Raw genomic sequence first — 23,094 nt, forward strand, 5'->3', positions numbered from 1 at the left:
GAGAGTAGAAAATATTTTTTTTGGTGCTTTCCTCACTCACTCCCTTCCCCAAGTCCCCATGAATCACGTGCTCTTCTCCCCCCTTCCAAATACCTAACGTTTCCAAAATTCTATTTTTGTTCAAGAATTTGGTTATTCTTCAAAAATTCATACAAATCCAAACGAACTAATGTGTTTCATTACTTTTTTACCAAAAATAATATTGAAATTTATGCTCCATAACTAAAAAAAAATCTCTTTTTTGGTTCAAAACTTTCTATAACATGAAACTAAAGTACTTATTTTGTTGAAAAGAGAGAAATTATTTTTTCTAAGTCATGAAAAGAAAATACTTTTTCTACATCATGAAAAAAAAAATTGTTGAAATGAAAGAAAATACTTTTTGCTACATTATTTTATTGAAATGAAAGAAACTACTTTTTTATATCATGAAAAGAAAAATACTCATTTGTTGAAATGAAAAAAAAGTACTCTATCTATACCATAAAAAGAAAATAAAATTAATAATATTTCTATTTAGGGTGGGAGGTGGGCAAGATTGGGGTGGGGTAGGGGTAGGGGTGGGTTGGGTTGGGTTGGTGGGGATGAGAAATAGGTGGGTAAGGTTAAAAAAGAGTTTTGAAAAATATTTTTCCTTCTCTTGATAGAAAAAAAACATTTTCCTTCAATTAGAGGAAAATAAGTTCATGAGGAAAAATATTTTCCAAAACATTTAAGCCAACCAAAAAGGGAAAAATTAAAAAATATTTTTCGAAAAATGTTTTCCTTCATACCAAACACATCCTTAAAGTACCAAATTTACACCACTAATTTTCATATTTTAATGGCTAATTTTCAAGTAAAATCATCATCATATAAACTCAAAATAATGATTAAAACACTTACTCCAATTTAAATGGTGAAAACTCAATTCAAATCTCCAGTTCTGTAACTTAAGAAGTCCAAAAGTAAGAAAAAAAAATGTGAATGTTCACGAGATGGTTCAACATAGATAGGCTCGCGATCGCGGACCATCCCTTGCATTTGCAGAGAGTGGGCTGAGCAAGTTTTTGCTATTGCGAAGTTCATGTCGCAATCGTGGACCTTGGGCCAGTCAGGCCACCTTGCTATTGGGCCAACCACTTCGCGAAGGGTAAGCGAAATCCTTCCCACTATCGCGAAGTATGCCCGGCTCCACTTTCTGCGATTGCAGCCTAGTGCTCGCAATCGCGAGGCACCAGGTACCAGAAAATTATTATGCAAATTTTAAGTTCCAATAATTAATCTACCCAAGCTCCTCGAGTCTCAACTTAACAATTCCATTAAGTCCTAAATGAAAACATTGAATTGTAAACCAGAGACGGATTTAGGATTTATATAATATAGATGCACCATTATTATAAAAAATCACGAGGGATTTGATCCTGCTCCTCTAGACAAATAACTCAACATTCAATCAAGTGCATCATTTAACCTCTTTGGAGTATGGGGACCAACAGATAATATTAGACCAATTCTAAAAAATATGTATATAAAATACCTAATTTGGCGGAGAGACCATAGGTTCACGTGCCACATATGTTTGCCTACCCTGCTTGTAAAAAGGTTCAAAACATAAATTTGGGGCACAAATACTCAGATGGAGAGATTGAGTTGTTATAGTTATGCTAACTAATCCCAAAAGAAAGAAGACAATGACTTAGATAACCAGAGGCAAAGCCAGAATTATAATAATTAAGACAGTTTTTTTTTTTAACTTTTATTTTATAAGTTAAACATATAATTTACTAACTCTTGCAAATTCAAAATCTGTGTTCTTACAACCATTGCTTCGATAAGCTATGGAGTTAAATTTGTGTTCTCACAACCATTGCTTTCACTCTCTCTTCTTCTCACTTCTTTTATATATACTTTAAAGGGCCGTTCGCCATTACTGCTTCTCCCCCTATATCATCTGGTTGCAATGTAAAAAAATTAAAGAGTAGAAGTTCACCATTGACGGCCATTCAAAGCTTTGGTTTCGAAAATAAGACTTTTTGAGTTTGTTAGTTATTTGGATTGGGTATTGTTCCAATTGATTGAAAATATCAAAAGAAGTTTAAAATTTAAATTTGAAGTGATTTGGAGTAGATTTGAGCAAGATTTGAGTTAAATTTCAGAAAAGACGCAAGGAAGAAAACGAAGTCAGTTTTTTGTATAATTATGTATAATCTTGTATAATAGTGTATATGAGTGTATAAACACATCTTATACATTATTATATACTTTTATACACCTTTATACAAGCGTCTGTAGACGAACTTCTTCCGCGATTTTCAGTTGCAATTCTTGTTCAAAACTAGTCCAAATCTCAATTAAATAACTTCAAATTTTATATACAACCTCCTTATACTATTTCTAACAAGTCTAAATAACACCCACTCCAAATTTCTCACAAAATCAAATTCGAAATTTAAACCCACATATTTAAGCTTGTTAAAAATCTAATTTTCACCACCCAAATGAATTTGGTTTGTTGAACTAATATTTGAGTCACAGTTACTGATTCGAAAATTAACTTAAAAGCTTGAGCAATCTTTTTTAAAAATTAAATAGTAATTTTGAGAACTTATTGGAGTTGGATGTAGAATCTTAGCCCATTATTTTAGGGTTAATTGGTTGTAAATTGAAATATGAGCTATAAAATTGAAAAGCGGGGAGCTCAGTTGTTCCTATGTGAAATTTTCCCATATATAAATAAGGACTAATTGAATATTTTGGATAGTGATTTTGTTGATGAAGAGTTTCCTTCGTGGTTAATGTAATTTTCAGTGAATTTATTATGATCTATTATATGGGTAAGTAATTATTTACATCCAAATAAAAGGGTACATCATTGCACAAAATGATATTGCAGTGCTTTTGAACCGTTCAATTTGATTAAATAACCGATGCAATAGATCCGCCAGTGGAAAAAGTGAGAGAAATTCAAAAATAGCCAGATTTACAGCTGGTCGTTCAAGAATAGCCCAGTTTCAAAAGTAATCGAATTTTAGCCACTTTTCATGTAAAGATAAGTCTGAGCGAAAACACTGTTCAAAACTCGGAAAATACGCCAGTATATTATACTGGAGTTCCAGTATAAATATGCTTGAACTCCAGCATATTATACTGGAGTTCCAAGATAAGTATGCTGGAACTCCAGCATAATATGATGGAGTTCCAGCATAAGTACACTAGAACTCCAGCATAATATACTGGAGTTCCAGCAAGTATAATTGTCTAGTATAATATACTGGAGTTTGGAGCACCGGTGCTCTAGTCTCCAGTATATTATACTGGAGTCAGCAAAGTATACCGGTCCAGCATAATATGCTGGAGTTCATACACAGGTGCACCGAACTCCAGTATATTATGTTGGATCAGTCTCTATTGCAGCAAAATAGTGGCTATTTTTCATTGACTTCGTAAACGGTGACTATTTTTGAATGACCAATCCGAAAACTGGCTATACCGTGCTATTTTTACATAGCTGTTGCAACGGTTTTGGCACTGTTGTCATATGGCTATATTCTAGTAGATTTCGACGAAGGATTCCTGTTAATATGTCATCACAAGCATTTTAAATTGGTGTAAATCTAGTGGTAAATAATTTTGACCATTCTTTATAGTTTTATAAAAGCATGCTTGAAATCAATGTTTGAATTGACTCGCACAACTAAAATTACATGAAATTTTAATTTTTTACTTTTAAAATTTACTTAAAGAACTATATCTATTCTTTTCTTAGCTATAAATAGGTCTCTTTTTACTAGTCATTTGCATCAAGTTAGTCGAATTTTTTTTTCTTCTTTCTCCTCACTCTTCTAGTATATTCCTCTTTCTTAAACAGCTGCTACATCCGTCTCATTTTATGTGGTACTCTTTCCTTTTTAGTCAGTCTTAAAAAAAAACACCTTTCCTTATTTAGAAATAATCTGTCTTTAGATTTCTACTTCAGCGTTAATGAATTGATTACAGCCACACAAATATCTATATATGGTTTGTATTAGACAAGTAGTTTAAAAGTCTTTTTTTTTTTTTTAAACTTCATGTCGAGTCAAATATTACCATATAATAAATTGGGACATAGAGAGTATCTTCTTTCGTAAATGTCATATCGAGTCAAACACTATCATATAAACTGAGACGGAGAGAATACTACACAGGAAATGAGTAATTTCCTTCAAAGGACAAACCATATAGTAGCCATGGTTGTTGTTGCCTTGCTATTGGGAGGCAATATTTTGTTGTCGAAAGTGGCGATAGAAGATGGAATGTCTGTCAGAATAATGGTCGCATATCGCTGGATTTTCTCTGCAGCTTTTCTTGGCCCTATCGCCCTTGTGGTTGAGTGGTAATTACTCGCTACTAAAAAACCCTAATTTCCGATGGAATACGAAAATTGATTCGTCGGTAATGTTTTCGATTGATTTTTCATCGAAAATTTCTTACCGACGAATCAATTTCTGAAGTGACGGAATGCGCGCGCGTTCTTCATTAATATATACATTATATTCCGTGTTTATTTTTTTCAGTTTAACTAATAGAGATTTTGTGTTAATGATATATACAATGTATACGACTATCTTTTTTTTCTTTTTGAACTCTGCCGTTGTGAGGTTGCTCACATTGTCGGTCCCAAGCACAAATAAAGAAGGAAGGTTGCGGAAGGCTGACAGCCATAAATTTGCTAATTCATGATAAATCCTCACGATGCATATATCTTTTTTTTTTCTATTTGTGACAAAATTCATAATTATTTCAATAATTTTCTATGAATATCTTGTCTAACTAGTTTTTGGTTTCTAAAATAGGAGAAGAAGACCGAACATAACCTGGGCTTTCTTGCTACAAGCATTTATCTCAGGTTTACTAGGGTAAGTAATTTCTCTCTTAATTTTGAGTTTCAACTGAAATTACTGTATAAGTATTTTTGTATGACATAGTTTGACTCAGTATATAAAGACCGTGTACAATAGATTTTTATGTTTCGGCTCTTCCTTGAACTTCGCACATAGCGAGAGCTTAGTGTACCAGGTTATCCTTTATAGTTTCATTCAGCGTAAAATTTAGGATAGAAATAATCTTTTTTTAAGCTTGTGGTCTTAATTAAACATGTCGTAACATTTGTCTGATTATAAGATTTTTGATACTTGTGATCTTAAGCATGTCATAATATTTGTATCGCTGCAGAAACACTCATTAAGCATAAAATAAAAATCTTAAAGTTTGTTATTTGCAAATGTAGTAAAATGTTATTCTTTTTTAAGCGGATCAATGAGAAATAATGTCATACAAATTGGAACGGAGTGAAAACCTAATAAAAATAAATTCTAAAAACTCAAGGAGCAGTAATCTCATAATTAGTTCAACTGAACCCGCTTCGTCAAAAACTAATATTGTGTATATGTATTAATTATGGCTAAAGTAAGGTAAATTTTGTATAGAAATTATTTTTGAACCCGCTAATACGGCTTCTACCGCTTAAGTTAGTTATGGACTTCTCCGACTGAACCCGCTTGCACAAAATCCTAGGTCCGCCACTGGTTACATGTTATAGCAGATAACCTGTCTTATTTGCATGATTATAAATTCGCTTTTTATGAGAATTTACATGTAGATATTCTTTGAATAATTCTTTTTTACACAAATTCTTATATAACAGGGGATCAATCTTCTGTAATCTGTTTTATGCAAGTATTGAATTGACATCTCCTGTATTTGTATCGGCAATTGATAATCTTGTACCAGCCATGACAATTTTTATCGCCATACTCTTCAGGTATGATCAATACGAAATATTATCCATATAAAAAAACGAGGCATTTTGCGCAAAAAAAAAAAAAAAAAAAAAACGTGAATTTCGTATATTTTTTGTGACACATCATTTTCTTGTAACTTTAATATTTTTCGCTAATAATAAAGTTGACAACATTATGAAGGTTATGATGCTGAGTGTAATTTTAAACTCAAGAATGCTGTGAAATGTTATCATAAAATAATGAAATATTAGAGGAAATATAACCTTATGTATCACTGTTATTACATAATAAGTGATTATGTTATCTTTAATCTCAAAGAAACTCTTGATACCAGAAGCAACGCGACAGAAAAAAAAAAGTCTAATTAAATAAACTTATTTATTTTAAGACACGTTTATAAAAATTATATAGTCAAATTCATTCGTAATATTGTCCGTTTTTAGACTAGATATGTGCGAGTTTGAAGTATGTCGTTGGAGTTATGACTTAGTTTCTCGTATATACCTGACATCTCTTCCGTATTTTAGTAACGTGCAATTTTTCTGAAGTGTTATACATATAGCAACCTTAAATATTTTAGTCCATTTGCATATTATATTCATGTTATGTATCCATCAACCTGACTTCTTCAAAATACTGTTACAAATACATCTCTATTTTTTTCTAGCCGCAAGACCATTAAATGATCAAATTACTATTTTAATACGAAGTTTATCATCAATAGCTTAAAAAATTAAATTCAAGCTATGGTGATTAGGATTTTATTTTGTGATCAAGATGTATCCATTAAAAAAAAATCAAGTTGGTAATTGAAAATTATATTTCTTGAAGTTGCTAATGCCCCTTTAGTATTGATTAATCCGTCAATTAATTGTCTAGTTTCTTTGAACAAAATGAATGATTTTTTTAATAAATTAAATATGAAGATAATACATGACAGTCATTGATCAATACTGCAAAAGAAAAATATTCAGTCAAATGAAATGGGCAGGTGATGAACCCTGTTTTCTTTTTGACCGAGAAAGTGAAAAATCTTTCAACTTTGTTTGAGAAGAGAGTCACAGTCAAAACATGGATTATATATATAAATTATACATACACGATTATACATATATTATATATGGATTATACCAGAGGCGGACCCAGGATTTTAACGCGGCGGGAGCATCGGTATTCTGTTCAACCAGTGCCCCCTAAAGGCTTTTAGTGTTCAGGGTGCCAAGGGATTTATATTAACCATTTTCAAGGTATACACATATACATATACAAAATCGCTGCCAAAGTTTACGGGGTCATGTGACCCCTCAAGTTTATACCTATGTCCGCCTCTGGATTATACATGTGGCGAGCCTATAAGCTTCTTATTTAGTGAAAAGCTTTCATTTATGTGAGCAGAACTATCTATTTGAATTATTAAGAAAGCGGTCATCTATTCTTGCTTTGAGGAGTAGATTGAAAGGCTTATGACTTCTCTTGCTAATGCTCCCGACTCGCATATGTTATGTAGGAGGCTACTGATAATTTGTGTCATATCGTGTACGATTAGCCCGCCTTGCGGCAACGAATGGATTATATATATATATGCTTGCTAGTTTTAGTTTATGCAGTAGGGTAAACGACTATTTTGGTTCATTCTCTAATAATTTATAAACATATAACCGCCTCTCCCCCCCCACCCCTTCCCCCCCCCCAACCCCCTCCCCCCACCCCCCAAAAAACGTCCACTTGCATATTTTACTCATGTGTTATGTATACATCAACCTGACTTCTTCAAACTGATTTTCATAGATCTGAGAAATTGTCATTGCATAAAGTAAGTGGCAAAGCAAAGTCCGTTGGGACAATTATATGTGTCACAGGAGCCATGGTAATGACATTTTACAAAGGTCGACATCTTCCAATATGGTCTTTTAAAATACATTTTTTGCATCATACAACTACAACTGGATCACATGAAAAGTTACAATCTCGCAACAACTTCTCCTTGGGTATAATACTTGCATTGATATCGAGCTTCTGTTATGCACTCTGGACAGTATTACTGGTAAAAAAAAATCGAAATTTATTTTTCATCTTTTGTCTTTAGACAAGAGGGATTGATAGTACTAATATATTGTCTCTTGTTGCTCTCTTGAGCCGATGGTCTCCTGGAAATAGCCTCTCTGCCCCTCGGGGTAGGGGTAAGGTCTGCGTACATATTACCCTCCCCAGACCCCACTTGTGGGATTATACTGGGATGTTGTTGTCTTTAGACAAGAGTGGGTTGCTCTGATGGTAAGCAACCTCCACTTCCAATCAAGAGGTTGTGAGTTCGAGTCTCCCCAAGAGCAAGGTGGGAAGTTTTTGGAGGGAAGGATGTCGGGGGTCTATTTGGAAACAGCCTCTCTACCCCAGGGTAGGGGTAAAGTCTGCGTACACACTACCCTCCCCAGACCCCACTAAGTGGGATTATACTGGGTTGTTGTTGTCTTCAGTATAATTAATTACAGAATTCAACTTACTTCTTATGCCTATACAACCAAATTTAGTCGAGAATTAAGTTCGTCTTTTATTTTTTTATAGGAAAAGGTAGCTAATGATTATCCATGACATTACTCAAGTGCTGCTTGGATGAGCCTTATGGGAGCAATTCAGTCGATTATATTTGCATTATGTTTTGATCATGAAAGTAACCAATGGAAGCTTGATCGGTCTATAAGGCTTTTCGTCGTTCTTTATATGGTAAGAAAATAAAGTTTAAGCTATATATATTGTTAGTATAAAATATTTTTGCATAATTAGGTTAGTATCGAGTAATCGATCTTATTTTCAAGATTATAAATTTCATATTCTAAGGAGGCTTACTTGTAGATATTTTCGGATGATTGATTGAGTAAAATATTTCTTACAATGATGAAAACTATTCTATGTGTAAGCTTCATAATAGAGCTCTGATACCGCCCTAATAAAAGCAAAAATCTCAAGAAAACGTATTTAGAGGAGCTTGGGGATTTTATTAGTTAGGTAAAATCTTATATATGCCATTATCATATTGATTTTTGAAGGACACGGTAAAACTTTACTACTTTCTTTTAATTTTAAATATTTTTGATACAGTATTGAATGATCTTCTCCAAGAAATATTAAGTCCTCGCTATAAATATACATTAATTTTTTTAAAAAAATTCACCTCTAAAGTTGTGTCCAATTAGGAAGCACGTATATTATGGTGTCTTCAAAAGAGTGATTATTAAAAATAGCATTTTTTTCTAATATTATTTAACAAATAAAATAAATAAACTAATATACCTCAATTTCTTGACATTTCTATGAAATCTAATTGTTAATAGTTTAGATCATAAAAATTTACAATAAGTAATTTTTATTTTTCCTCCTCTTTGAAATTTGCATTGGGGCTTGACTAATTTGGATTCACGTCATATAAGGCCCATTAAGGAAAAGCTCCCCCGACTAGAATCTTTTTTATACATAGAGCTTGAACTCAAAACCTTTGGTTAAAGGTATAAAACGATATCTATATATATCTACCACAACCCTTGTCGGTTTACACTATGTAAGTAATTGTATGTAATTGCAATTACTACATTAGCTTCCATATATTCGTATTATGCTAGAAAAGAGGGGTTGCTCTGATGGTAAGCAACCTTCACTTCTAACCAAGAGGTTGTGAGTTCGAGTCTCCCCAAGAGCAAGGTGGGAAGTTCTTGGAGGAAAGGATGTCGGGGGTCTATTTGGAAACAGCCGCTCTACCTCAGGGTAGGGGTAAGGTCTGCGGACACACTACCCTCCCCAGACCCCACTAAATGGGATTATACTGGATTGTTGTTGTTGTATATTCGTATTATGCTAATAATCTTTTTGTTATGGTAGGGAGTTTTAGGGTCTGGGATTGTTGTTATTCTCATGACGTGGTGCTCCCAACAAAGGGGCCCTTTATTTGTATCAATTTTCAATCCTATGACACTTATTTTTGTAGCACTAGCAAGTGCAATGTTGCTTGACGAGGCACTATATGTTGGAAGGTATAATAAATTATTCTTATTTTTTTTATTGTAATTACATTAACCTCCTAATTGAGTAAAAAATCCAAAATAGTTTAACAAATTTCAATGTTAAATTAACATAAATTCTGACATACGATTTTTGGATCTACTTATTATCTACAGTGTCATAGGTGGTGGTTTGATAATAGCAGGATTATATCTTGTGCTGTGGGGGAAAGAAAAAGAGCGAAAGGCATTAAATCAGTCAAACAACGAAGAAGCCACACATGATGTTGAAGAAATCTAATTGTTGAGATAAAAATTATAATTGCCGGTAAAGACTCTAACATAAGGAAGAATAGGGGTGTTCATGAAAATTCGAAAACCCGAACCAAACCAAAAACCAAACCAAACCGACCAAAAAAACCGATACTTTTTGGTTTGGTTTGGTTTTGGTTTTGAAATTTAAGAACCGGTTAAATTTGGTTTGGATTTGGTTTTAATTAAAAAAATTAAACCAAATCGAATATAGGAGTAGCTATTTTAAATTTATTATTACACCTATATATATATATATATATATGTATACTTTTATACAAAGTTTTAAAATTTTTATAGTAAATATTAATCGTTTGCACTTTTAGTACAGTTCTTTACCTTTACATTCTAGTTTAATTGGTAATTTTCTTTTGTTAAGTGTAAGAATCTATTTCATGTTAAAAATAATATATTTTTAATTGAGTCCTTAAATTATTCATCACTATTTGATTCAATTATCATCAATGTATCTTGGTAAATAATAGATTTCTCAAAAGATAATTGATTTGATAGTGTTACGTTGAAAATATGATCGTCAAAATGTGTGTTTGGTAGTGCATGTCTTATCTTGAAGAAAAAACCGACAAATAACCGAAAAAATTGAAAAATCAACATAAATCGAATCTAGAAAAAACCGACTTAATTGGTTTGGTTCTAATATTTGAAAAACCGACTTACTTGGTTTGGTTTCCTTTTAGAGAAAAACTGATCCAAACCGAACCATGAACACCCCTAAGGAAGATCAATGCATCAAAGTTATAAACTTTTTTTGACTGAGATGTCATCTTCTAAGGTTATGTCTTAAAATTATATTTTGATAGGGATACACAAAAGGTGTAAATATATATGCATAAATGCAGCTAAAGTACCACGGCTCAAAAACAATGAATACAAGAGTTAGAAAATAATCATATATATTTTTCATATAACAACGAATTCTTATTTCATATATAATACTTTTCAACGGTTTACAAATTTCTCCATTGTATCAGAGCCTTATCTAATTTAAATCTAAACTTTTGAAGTTTTTTTCTTGTGTATGAAGTCTCTAAGACTTAACATAATAAGTAAAAGAAAAACTCAGGACAACCCCCAGGGGCGGATGTAGAGCATGAAATACGGGTTCCCGGGAACCCAGTAACTCTTGCGTAAACTCTATATTTATATTAAAAAATTCACTAAATATTTATAAATATCTTACTGTGAACCCAATTATTATTGCATATTGATTTAAAATTACCGTAGGAATCCATAAACCTCAAATCCTGGATCCGCCTCTGACAACCCCACCATACCTAACGAGTGAAAGGATAGTCTTGAATTTCTCAAAATTTTTAAGTTTGAAAGTGCTTTTTGTAATTTGATTTTGATGCTTTTCACATCTTTTAAAGTTGGAATTTTCCTTTCTATTCCAACTTTTGGCCCATTGAGAAATTAGAAATAAGATCTAATTTATGGGTTCAAACTAAAAATGGGCATCAAGTTTGCTTTCTCTCACCTTAAATTCATTGTGGTCAATAGGACCACCTTAAATTAATTGAATTAGACTTACAAAAAAATTTCTTGGACCATTTCCACACTGTGACATTTCTTAAGCAGTGAACACAAAGACTCTCTTGCATTTTTCTCAATATTAGATGAGCTAAGTGTTAGCGACCAAACACACGCGCAAGTATACATGGTCGTCAAGTGATAAAGTAATTCAAAAGTCGGATGTCGAACCCACAGAGACTTACATTGATCATTAACTAAACAAACTAAAATCAATTAATTGTCCAAGATAATCAAGAATGATGTTTTTCTATCAATCTACTATTGCTGAAATTAAAGAAGTAACAACATTGTCAATCCAAACAGGCAGAAATAATCTACTATTGCGGAAATAAGCTATTTCTGCTGAAAATTCACCTTTTTTAAGTTAATCGAAACATGCTCTTAATTTGGTCCGTGCAGCAAGATAATTATTGGAGAATATAAGAACATAACATTGTGGATCATTAAATACGTAGGAGATTATATATATAGCATTAAATATAATACAAGAAAATATAGTTTGATCCACAATTTTCCCAAGAGTATAGCAAGGTCGTCCTAGAGACACAACATACGGTTTGATTCATGAATATGTCAATGTTGTTTGAATACTTAAGCAAATAAATAAAAGTATATGTGTCCTTTCTAATAGGTTAAACTTTGTGATGAAATGGTAATACTTCATTAGGGTTGTAGACACCGGATTTTTGACCCTCCCCGAGAATTTTCACATTTTTAGCGTGAATATGTGAAATTGGGTCTAGTATAGCTATTTTAACTATTTTTACTTTATTTTGTTGCAAAAAGAAAATTACAAAAAATATATATATAAATTTTAGTTTATGTATCTCTTATAAACTTGAAAAATACAAAAATTGCACTTTATTTTTGTACTTTATATAATTTCGAAAATTACAAAAAAATATAATTCTATTAATGTTTTGTAGTCATTTTAATTTGGAAAAAATGCAAAAATATTACTTTATATTTTATCTTTATATAAAAAACGAAAATTACAAAAAAAATAGTTTTATTAACATTTTGTAGCTATTTTAAATCTTGAAAAATATACTTAAAAAGATATAGTTTTGTTTAAATATTAGTCTTATTTTTGTTAGTTATTTTGCTAGTTGAGCAACGTCGTGTGCCTATTTCTCGGGTCCGGGCAAAAGAATAATATTCGGGTTCAAACTACCCGATTTTAGGCCTAATTTTTGGACCTAGCCCATAATAAACCGAGTCCACGACACATGGGGAACCCCACCACGCGTGGGGGACACAAGTCTCGAACCCCACCACGCGTGGGGCTCATTTCCCTGGGCAAAACCATACTAAATACACGGGGGGATTTTTGAAAGAAAAAAAAAGACGGGGTTTTTGAAAAAAATTTTGCTGGGGGGAACTACTGTTCATCTTTCTTCTTCATAAAGAAGAAAGAAAGAAAATCCTACTAAAAGAAAAAACGGAACCCTACTTCCCCCACGTCCAAACCCATCAACAACCCCGACGTCGTCACCACCCAAATGACACTACCCGTAACGTCCACATTACCAAACTTCCCCGACGAGCAGCAGCGATAGCTTCACGTTCTTCTTCATCAACCACCGTGACCAACCCCATAACCCTCGTCTGCCTCACCACCATAACCACCAGCTCCATTCGTCGCCCCAGCTGCCGGAACCACCATAAACGACCCAAACCAACCAGTGACCCCCTCCCAACGCCTGAACCATCTCGCCTCCTCAGCCCCACGTCCAAACGACCGCCTGCAACGTCCAGCCATGGACGACCCTCCATAGCCTCCTCCTCCCTCACATCCAAACGACCCCTTCTGTTGCATTCTCTCGAGCCAACATGCTGCGTTGAGAAAATCCAGCAGCCAACATCTCGTGCGTTGACTGTTTTTGCCGAGCTTTCCGTCTCCATTGAGGTCGTCGTTGTTCGTCGAGGTCCAGTACGTCGAGGTTGTCCCGAGGTTTCGTCGTTGTTCCTCGTGCAGTGAGGTCCGGCTTGGGTTCCGTCGGGGTCGTGTTTGTCGTTCTGAGGTTGTCGAGGTTCAAAGGTTAGTAAATCTCGATGTATTGGATAAAGAAATTTTACGTTCAATGTTCGAAGATGCAATATATAAATTGATATGATAATCTTCTGCTTATGCTTTCATCGTATGCATTTTTGCTCATTTTGCGTTATTTGATTCTTGTTTATTTGATGTCATTCAATTAAGTTGGACTAGTTGTTTTAGGACACAAGTTTGACGTTAATTTGTTCGTCCTTTCCTTCGCTTATTTCATTCGGAAAAAAAAATTTATTATTAGTGCATGTTGTTACTACTTCCGAAACACTCATTCACTAAACTCATTTTATTAATTTTTTGACGAGTTATGAGATTTTAGTTGTAAAGAAGTCGTAAGGTTTAGTATTGTTAAAGGCGTAAAAATGGCATCCTTTTAAAAAATGAAAAAAAATAATAATAAATAAATAAATAAATAAAAAACGAGACTAGCTTCGCCAAATAAAAAATGTACAGATTGCGGAGCCCTCACAAAATATATGTGTTAAATACTTAGATTCCGGGACGGGCCGTTTAGCAAATTTCACGGCCCCACCCAAAATAATAATGCGCTAGCTGCTTTAGGCGCGCCTTTAATAATTTATTCTCCCTAACTCGGGTGCACATTTATGTGACCCAAAATCCAAATCTCAGCAGAGTTGAAATGTGTCTCTAAATCGCGGGTACATTGATTGTAGCGTGGTTCGAGATGCATGTCCACGACGTTGCAAATTCTTTTAAAAATAATGAATGAGACGAGCCTCGACAAACAAAAATGTAGAAGCTGCGGGGCCCTCTAAATGTATATATATCAAAAATACTTAGAATTCGGGACATGCCGTTTAGCAAATTTTGCGGCCTTCTCCAAAATAACAATACGTTAGTTGCTTTAGGTGCGTCTTAATAACGTATTTTTCTTAATTCGGGTGCACGTTTATGTGACCCAAATCCAAATCTCAACCGAGTCGAGATATGTCAATAACCACGGGTGCATTGATGTAACGTGGTTTGAGATATATTTTCACGACGTTGCAATTCTCGTAAAAAATAATAATAAAAGCGGTTCAAGAGTTTAAAACTTGCACATAGGTTTTAACATGTATAAAATCAGATAATCAAGCCAAATATAACAGTTGAGCGACCGTGCTAGAACCACGGAACTCGGGAATGCCTAACACCTTCTCCCGGGTTAACAGAATTCCTTATCCGGATTTCTGGTACGCAGACTGTAATATAGAGTCATTCTTTTCCTCGATTCGGGATTAAAATTGGTGACTTGGGACACCCTAAATCTCCCAAGTGGCGACTCTGAAATAATTAAACCAATCCCGTTTCGATTGTCCTTTAATTGGAAAAAACTCCTTTGCGCCCTCGCGGGTGCGTAAAAAGGAGGTGTGACAGCTCTGGCGACTCCGCTGGGGAATTTCGACCCAGAACCACTGGTTCAGGGTTAAGAATTCGAGCTTAGACAAATTGTTATATTCGGTTTTATCTAATTTTTACATGTTGAGTCTAATGTGCTAAATACTGCTTTTACCGCTTTGATATTACTTGAACTGTACATATAAACTGTGCCGAAACCATTCACTTCTTACCTCCGGGGAGAAGCTCGCTGGACGAGACTCCCTATTCTGTTAGTGTCAATACCTGAAATAAGAAAGAGGTCGGACAAGTTACAAAGCCGGACGATCTTGCGGGTCCCCGGTACGTAGCCCCCTCCTCGGCTCGAGTTGTTCGCTCGGGTACACAGTCTAGAACGTATACCCAGGTTATAAACCCAGTATGACAAAACCGCTGCTGGAAATTAAACCCAGAACCACTGGTTCAGGGCTCAAGGATTCAAGCTTAGAATAATTGTTATATTTGGCTTTATTATCCGATATATATTGCATGTTTTGACATAACATACTAAATGTTGTCTTTTACCGCTTTGATATTATCTGAATTGTATATAAACTGTGCCGAAACCCTTCTCTTCTTACCTCGGGGGATGTGCTTACTGGTTGAGACTCCCTATTCTGTTAGTGTCATACCCTAAATAAAAGAGGCTCGGAAAGTTTCTAAGCCGGCTGGCCTTTTGGTTCCCGGAAAGGAGCTCCTTCCTCAGCTCGAGTTGTCCGCTCGGGTACACTGTCTAGAACACCGACCCAGGTTTTTGAACCTAGTATAACAAAGCCACATGCCGGATCCCTAGTAGGAACGTTTATTTGCATCATGTGCATTTGACTTAGGGGACTCAACATAGGGGTTGGGTCCGTCTAGGACAAGCAACCTGAAAATAATAGACAATCTTTCGGCATCCTATGTGCTACATGTTGTATTTAGTCAAGGGCGTATGGGTCATTTGGTCATTTCCAGCATGATGTTATTTTAATCAAAGCATGGGGAACATTTGTGGAATCCAAGAAGCCTTGGAATTCCCTATGTCCCCCACGCTTGCTTTTTGGGAAAGCACATGGGGAACATTTGTGGAATCCAAGAAGTCTTGGAATTCCCATATGTCCCCCACGCTTCATATGTTGGGAAAAGCGCATGGGGAGCATTTGCGGAATCCAAGATGCCTTGGAAATCCTTATGTTTCCCATGCCACATTTTTGAAAATAATAATAAATATAAAAAATAAAAAATACATATAAAAACAAAGCATGAAAATTCAAAAGATTTTGTATGTTTCCATCATTTTCCACGGATTAAAAAAACGTGAAAAAAATGAGAAAATAACAGTGTAGAGATATAACTACTCATTTTTATAAGAAAAAAAAAACGAATGTCCGAGTAGTATCGAAACTCTGCCGAAATTTTGAAAATGAAAAAAAAATGTCTTATTAGTTTGTTATATTAAAAGCAAAGGAAAAATAGAAAAAAAATCATCATTGTTCTGTCAAAAAATATAGAAAAGAAAATAGTTTGTTTTGCCATGAAAATGAAAATGAAAAAGAGTCTGGTTTTTAAAATGTTTTATTTTATTTTATTTGTCTATGAAAATGCCAAAAATAAAATAAAAAGAGTCAGGCGTTGAACGTGATTTTATTATTTGTTCCAAAATAAATATGTATATAATCCAAAAAAAAAATCAAAAATATTTTGATTCTTCTTTAAAAATTCAAGCATTTCTTTTATTAAAGGAAAAAATTCCAAAAAAAAAAACATTTTCTTTAGAATAAGAAAAACAAATGAAAAAGAAGGAATGTTTTAGGTTTTACGTTAGTTAGTTTGTTTGTTATGAATGAAAAATAATAGTTTGTTAGTTTGTTATATATAAAAAAAAGAATAGAAAATGGAAAAGGGTCTTCTCAAAAATAGTTTATTTGCCCGAACTATGCGGGTTTGATTCTCACCGGATGTGAGATACGTAGGCAACCCTCATCGGGTCCAACCCCACCTTTTGCTAAAAAAGCCAAAAAAAAAAAATAATAATAATAAAAAAAATACATGTCAAATTTTAGTTTTTGTCATAAAGAAGTCGGGTGACGCTGTTTTATCAAGACATAGCCGAATGTTCCCGAAAGGGACGCCGGAAGGCTGACTTTGCATAAACAGCCACCTTTGGGTCATTTTAAGATTTGGTCCAGTTGACCCACACAGCCTTAAAAATCTTCGTCCCCGAGACGTTGACAGGCCGTGTTTGCAATATTGAGTTTCCTATTTTTGAAAAAAACAATAAAAGAGTCATAACTAAGTCAGGAGATGATGTTTGTCATAAATAGCCGAATGTTCCCGAAAGGGACGCCGGAAGGCTGAATTTGTGTAAACAACCACCTTTTGGGTCATGTCTAGGAGTTTGGTCCAGTTGACCCACACAGCCTTAAAAAGCTTCGTCCCCGAGACGTCGAAAGGCCGTGTTTGCAACACAAGGTTTTTATCGTAATTTGAAAAAAAAACAAAGAGTAAACGGTCAGGTGAATGCCGTTTGGATGTTTAGTAAAAAAAATGAAAAAATAAAATAAGCCGAGCCAGCTTCGGCCGCGTCTTAAACCGTTCTTGCCGAAATAGCCTTAGAGTATCTTTCAGTTGTCGAAAGGCTATTTTCGTAAAAGAACGGACAAGTTTGTAAAGTGTCATAAATAATCCTCCCCGGCCTCAAAATTCATGTGAAATTTGGAAGGGGCCACATTTGCAAAAATAACCGTTTGGTTGCATTTGTCGAACAGAGAAAGGGAGCTAGCCTTTTGTTTTTGAGTTTGTAAAGCTTTTGATTAAAATATGTGGTTTGTTTGATTTTTGAGTTTGTAGGTCATATTCAAACCTTTGAAACCCAGTTTGTTCTAATATGAAAAATGTTTAGTATTGTTTATCTTTCAGCGGTCCGAACTACGCAAGGTCTGATTCATGCGGGGTCATGATACGTAGGAAATCTCCATAAGATTCGACCACAACAACAAAAAATGAAAAAAAGACAGAAAAAAGAGAATGAAAAAAAAATGATGAAAAAAAATGAAAAAAATGAAAAAGAAAAAAGAAAGAAAAAAAAAATTGAAAAAAATCGAAAAAAAGAAAAATGAAAAAAGAAAAGAAAAGAAAAAATGTTGTTAATAATGGGGACAGACTGAGTCCATTTTAACCTGTTTCGTTTTGAATCACAAAGTTAAGGTGGTTGGTTTGTGGTAAGCCGGACAATGACACCCAGAATCCTTTACTTGCACCTCATGATGCACACTCTGCGGGGATCAGGCCTGATGACAGAAGCATTCGAATCCTGTTGGAAACTTGTTGACGGAGATTGATGATATTGAAGCTGGTAATGGTCTTGACAGTATCGATGCAAAGCTCAGTGGCTAAGATGCCAGTCTTGATAAAGTGGAAGGACGCTCTGTTCCTTGGTTAACAAGAGAGAAGCTTGTGGTGGCTTATTCTGTTGTCATTTCTGTTGTTCGGATTATTAGGATTGTAATTCGGATTTGTTTTGTGTCAATATCTTTCCGCTTATCTTTCCGTTTTGTCATAGCGGTTTGTTTAAGTTTTGTCCAAGTTGTTTAGGATTTTATTCCGGTTTGCTTTGTTTTTAAAACCATTTGTTCAGTCTAATGCAAAAAAATTCAGTCTTTTATTATTTCCATTCATCTTTTTGTTTAGTCCTTTTATCATTTTGTTCAGCGCCGATTCTAGTGACATGACATGCGCACACGGTTTGGGCCTAGTCTTTAAAGTTAATCATAAAACTCTGGAGAGGTGATGAGAACATTTAAAGAAAATAAGAACAGTTTGAGATTATTCAAAGCTCGAGTCATGTGGAGCTAGGGCAAGTTAAACACAAAGAAAACCGTTAAAACCAAGATTCACCTTTCATGATAATGAGAGTTAGAGTGTCGTCCAACGGTGCTTTAGAAGTGACATATGAACAAGCATGTGATGAATATAATCGTCAAGTCCAGCACCATCAGAAGAGGCTACGAATCTTCAATTGTGTTGTTTGCACTTGGCATGTTTTGAAGACTGGAATGACGAAGGCATTTTGTTCTGCTACCTAAACACTTTATCCTTCGTTAACCCCTTTTGAGCCTTATTTATTTTCCTTTCATACCCCTCATTCGGAATCGGTAACAACAGATTAGAAACACAAAACATGGAAGATAAAAAGAAAAAAAAACAACAAAACGAAAAAAAGAAGAGTAAAAGAAAAAAGAGAGAGAAAGAAAAGAAAAAAAAATGTCGAAAGAGAAAGGAGAGATGAAAAAAAAATGATAACGAAAACAAAAGAAAATCAAATGAAAAAGAGGAATTGGGAACTACGTTTGACCTGATTCCTCAAAGAGGATACGTAGGCGCTTCACGGCTCGGTCATAGTTTTGAAAAATGAAAAGAAAAATCAATTAAAATATCCCCAAGCAAGAAACTGGGGCAAAAGTTGTGTTTGTTGTAAATAAATCTAATTCCGAAGGTTGTAACTAATAACCCAAAATTAATGCATTTTTTAGCCTTTTATACCTTTTCTTTCTAGCCTATCCAAAACCCACATTACGGTCCAAAGAAAGACCTTCTGATCAGTCTTCAAAAGATGCCAAGTCAGACAAATGAGAGTCTCACCGGTGAGCATAACATTCTGTTCCACAGCAGAAAGGACTCTGATCCCCAGCGGAAAGAGTCATACCGGCGACACTCCAAACCCCCAGCTGGAAAGTGATACAAATGAGAGAGTCTTATCGGTGAAAACCTTCACAGGCACCATAAGGCGATGAAAGCTGAGAGAAAAACCAGAAATGAGAGAGACTTGATAGTGAAAACCCTTCGGGCACTACAAGTCGAATAAGATTGAGAATCAGATGGGGAATCGCCAATTGAAGATCTTGAAAGATGATTGACGGTAGAGGATAGGCCACATACGCATGTCATGGCCATTAGAGTCGGTATCTGCATTTGATAGGTTTTTATTTATAGTTTCTTTTGTTAAAGAGTCATTTTTTTTCCTTTGTCTTTTTATAAACTTGAAAAATACAAAAATTGCACTTTATTTTTGTACTTTATATAATTTCGAAAATTACAAAAAAATATAATTCTATTAATGTTTTGTAGTCATTTTAATTTGGAAAAAATGCAAAAATATTACTTTATATTTTATCTTTATATAAAAAACGAAAATTACAAAAAAAATAGTTTTATTAACATTTTGTAGCTATTTTAAATCTTGAAAAATATACTTAAAAAGATATAGTTTTGTTTAAATATTAGTCTTATTTTTGTTAGTTATTTTGCTAGTTGAGCAACGTCGTGTGCCTATTTCTCGGGTCCGGGCAAAAGAATAATATTCGGGTTCAAACTACCCGATTTTAGGCCTAATTTTTGGACCTAGCCCATAATAAACCGAGTCCACGACACATGGGGAACCCCACCACGCGTGGGGGACACAAGTCTCGAACCCCACCACGCGTGGGGCTCATTTCCCTGGGCAAAACCATACTAAATACACGGGGGGATTTTTGAAAGAAAAAAAAAGACGGGGTTTTTGAAAAAAATTTTGCTGGGGGGAACTACTGTTCATCTTTCTTCTTCATAAAGAAGAAAGAAAGAAAATCCTACTAAAAGAAAAAACGGAACCCTACTTCCCCCACGTCCAAACCCATCAACAACCCCAACGTCGTCACCACCCAAATGACACTACCCGTAACGTCCACATTACCAAACTTCCCCGTCGAGCAGCAGCGATAGCTTCACGTTCTTCTTCATCAACCACCGTGACCAACCCCATAACCCTCGTCTGCCTCACCACCATAACCACCAGCTCCATTCGTCGCCCCAGCTGCCGGAACCACCATAAACGACCCAAAACCAACCAGTGACCCCCTCCCAACGCCTGAACCATCTCGCCTCCTCAGCCCCACGTCCAAACGACCGCCTGCAACGTCCAGCCATGGACGACCCTCCATAGCCTCCTCCTCCCTCACATCCAAACGACCCCTTCTGTTGCATTCTCTCGAGCCAACATGCTGCGTTGAGAAAATCCAGCAGCCAACATCTCGTGCGTTGACTGTTTTTGCCGAGCTTTCCGTCTCCATTGAGGTCGTCGTTGTTCGTCGAGGTCCAGTACGTCGAGGTTGTCCCGAGGTTTCGTCGTTGTTCCTCGTGCAGTGAGGTCCGGCTTGGGTTCCGTCGGGGTCGTGTTTGTCGTTCTGAGGTTGTCGAGGTTCAAAGGTTAGTAAATCTCGATGTATTGGATAAAGAAATTTTACGTTCAATGTTCGAAGATGCAATATATAAATTGATATGATAATCTTCTGCTTATGCTTTCATCGTATGCATTTTTGCTCATTTTGCGTTATTTGATTCTTGTTTATTTGATGTCATTCAATTAAGTTGGACTAGTTGTTTTAGGACACAAGTTTGACGTTAATTTGTTCGTCCTTTCCTTCGCTTATTTCATTCGGAAAAAAAAATTTATTATTAGTGCATGTTGTTACTACTTCCGAAACACTCATTCACTAAACTCATTTTATTAATTTTTTGACGAGTTATGAGATTTTAGTTGTAAAGAAGTCGTAAGGTTTAGTATTGTTAAAGGCGTAAAAATGGCATCCTTTTAAAAAATGAAAAAAAATAATAATAAATAAATAAATAAATAAAAAACGAGACTAGCTTCGCCAAATAAAAATGTACAGATTGCGGAGCCCTCACAAAATATATGTGTTAAATACTTAGATTCTGGGACGGGCCGTTTAGCAAATTTCACGGCCCCACCCAAAATAATAATGCGCTAGCTGCTTTAGGCGCGCCTTTAATAATTTATTCTCCCTAACTCGGGTGCACATTTATGTGACCCAAAATCCAAATCTCAGCAGAGTTGAAATGTGTCTCTAAATCGCGGGTACATTGATTGTAGCGTGGTTCGAGATGCATGTCCACGACGTTGCAAATTCTTTTAAAAATAATGAATGAGACGAGCCTCGACAAACAAAAATGTAGAAGCTGCGGGGCCCTCTAAATGTATATATATTAAAAATACTTAGAATTCGGGACATGCCGTTTAGCAAATTTTGCGGCCTTCTCCAAAATAACAATACGTTAGTTGCTTTAGGTGCGTCTTAATAATGTATTTTTCTTAATTCGGGTGCACGTTTATGTGACCCAAATCCAAATCTCAACCGAGTCGAGATATGTCAATAACCACGGGTGCATTGATGTAACGTGGTTTGAGATATATTTTCACGACGTTGCAATTCTCGTAAAAATAATAATAAAAGCGTTCAAGAGTTTAAAACTTGCACATAGGTTTTAACATGTATAAAATCAGATAATCAAACCAAATATAACAGTTGAGCGACCGTGCTAGAACCACGGAACTCGGGAATGCCTAACACCTTCTCCCGGGTTAACAAAATTCCTTATCCGGATTTCTGGTACGCAGACTGTAATATAGAATCATTCTTTTCCTCGATTCGGGATTAAAAGTGGTGACTTGGGACACCCTAAATCTCCCAAGTGGCGACTCTGAAATAATTAAACCAATCCCGTTTCGATTATCCTTTAATTGGAAAAAACTCCCTTGCGCCCTCGCGGGTGCGTAAAAAGGAGGTGTGACAAGGGTATTATAGAAGGTAGAGATATAACTCGAGTTCGATTCTTATCGTCATCTGTTATCAAAGATAATTTCCACATATGTATTCATATATGTACAATGTTGGACATGACGGGCCATGTTGAATACATATTTTTTTAGTATATTAAAGTGTGCTCTCTTTAATAACTTAAATTTTTAGACGAGATCTTTAGTTTTTTTTAGGGTTAACTTAGCACTATATTACAAAATTACACAAAGTCATTACAAGTAATAGTGCTACCACGAGCGAAATAAGTTCCCAAAGCAAGCCAAAATATTATAAGTACTATTCTAACCGATATTGCATGTAAGATTTCCTTTTAAGTCCCTGCTGAATAAATTGAGACAACAATAAATAATCCTTACTTTTTGTCCTTCTAAGTATATATTATAAATTAATATATGAGAGAAAGGATGTTT

The 23,094-nt window shown here is 34.9% G+C and overlaps 1 protein-coding gene across 1 annotated transcript; it reads left to right on the forward strand.

The window, feature by feature from the left end:
• The first annotated feature begins 4,208 nt into the window (after nt 1-4,208).
• Nucleotides 4,209-10,052, forward strand: LOC104234816 (WAT1-related protein At1g09380-like). Its single transcript, XM_070156213.1, has 5 exons — nt 4,209-4,354; nt 5,666-5,782; nt 7,551-7,629; nt 9,633-9,784; nt 9,929-10,052. Exons 1-5 carry the CDS (start codon nt 4,209-4,211, stop codon nt 10,050-10,052), a joined length of 618 nt encoding a protein of 205 aa, XP_070012314.1.
• Nucleotides 10,053-23,094: the final 13,042 nt, after the last annotated feature.

This window comes from Nicotiana sylvestris, chromosome 9, assembly GCF_000393655.2.
Source record: "Nicotiana sylvestris chromosome 9, ASM39365v2, whole genome shotgun sequence".
NCBI lineage: Eukaryota > Viridiplantae > Streptophyta > Magnoliopsida > Solanales > Solanaceae > Nicotiana > Nicotiana sylvestris.

Coding starts and splice junctions, on each gene's coding strand:
- LOC104234816 (XM_070156213.1), top strand. CDS start 4,209: ATGGTTGTTGTTGCCTTGCTATTGGGAGGCAATATTTTGTTGTCGAAA. Junction 4,355..5,665: donor ATCGCCCTTGTGGTTGAGTG/GTAATTACTCGC, acceptor CTTATATAACAG/GGGATCAATCTTCTGTAATC. Junction 7,630..9,632: donor TATGTGTCACAGGAGCCATG/GTAATGACATTT, acceptor TTGTTATGGTAG/GGAGTTTTAGGGTCTGGGAT.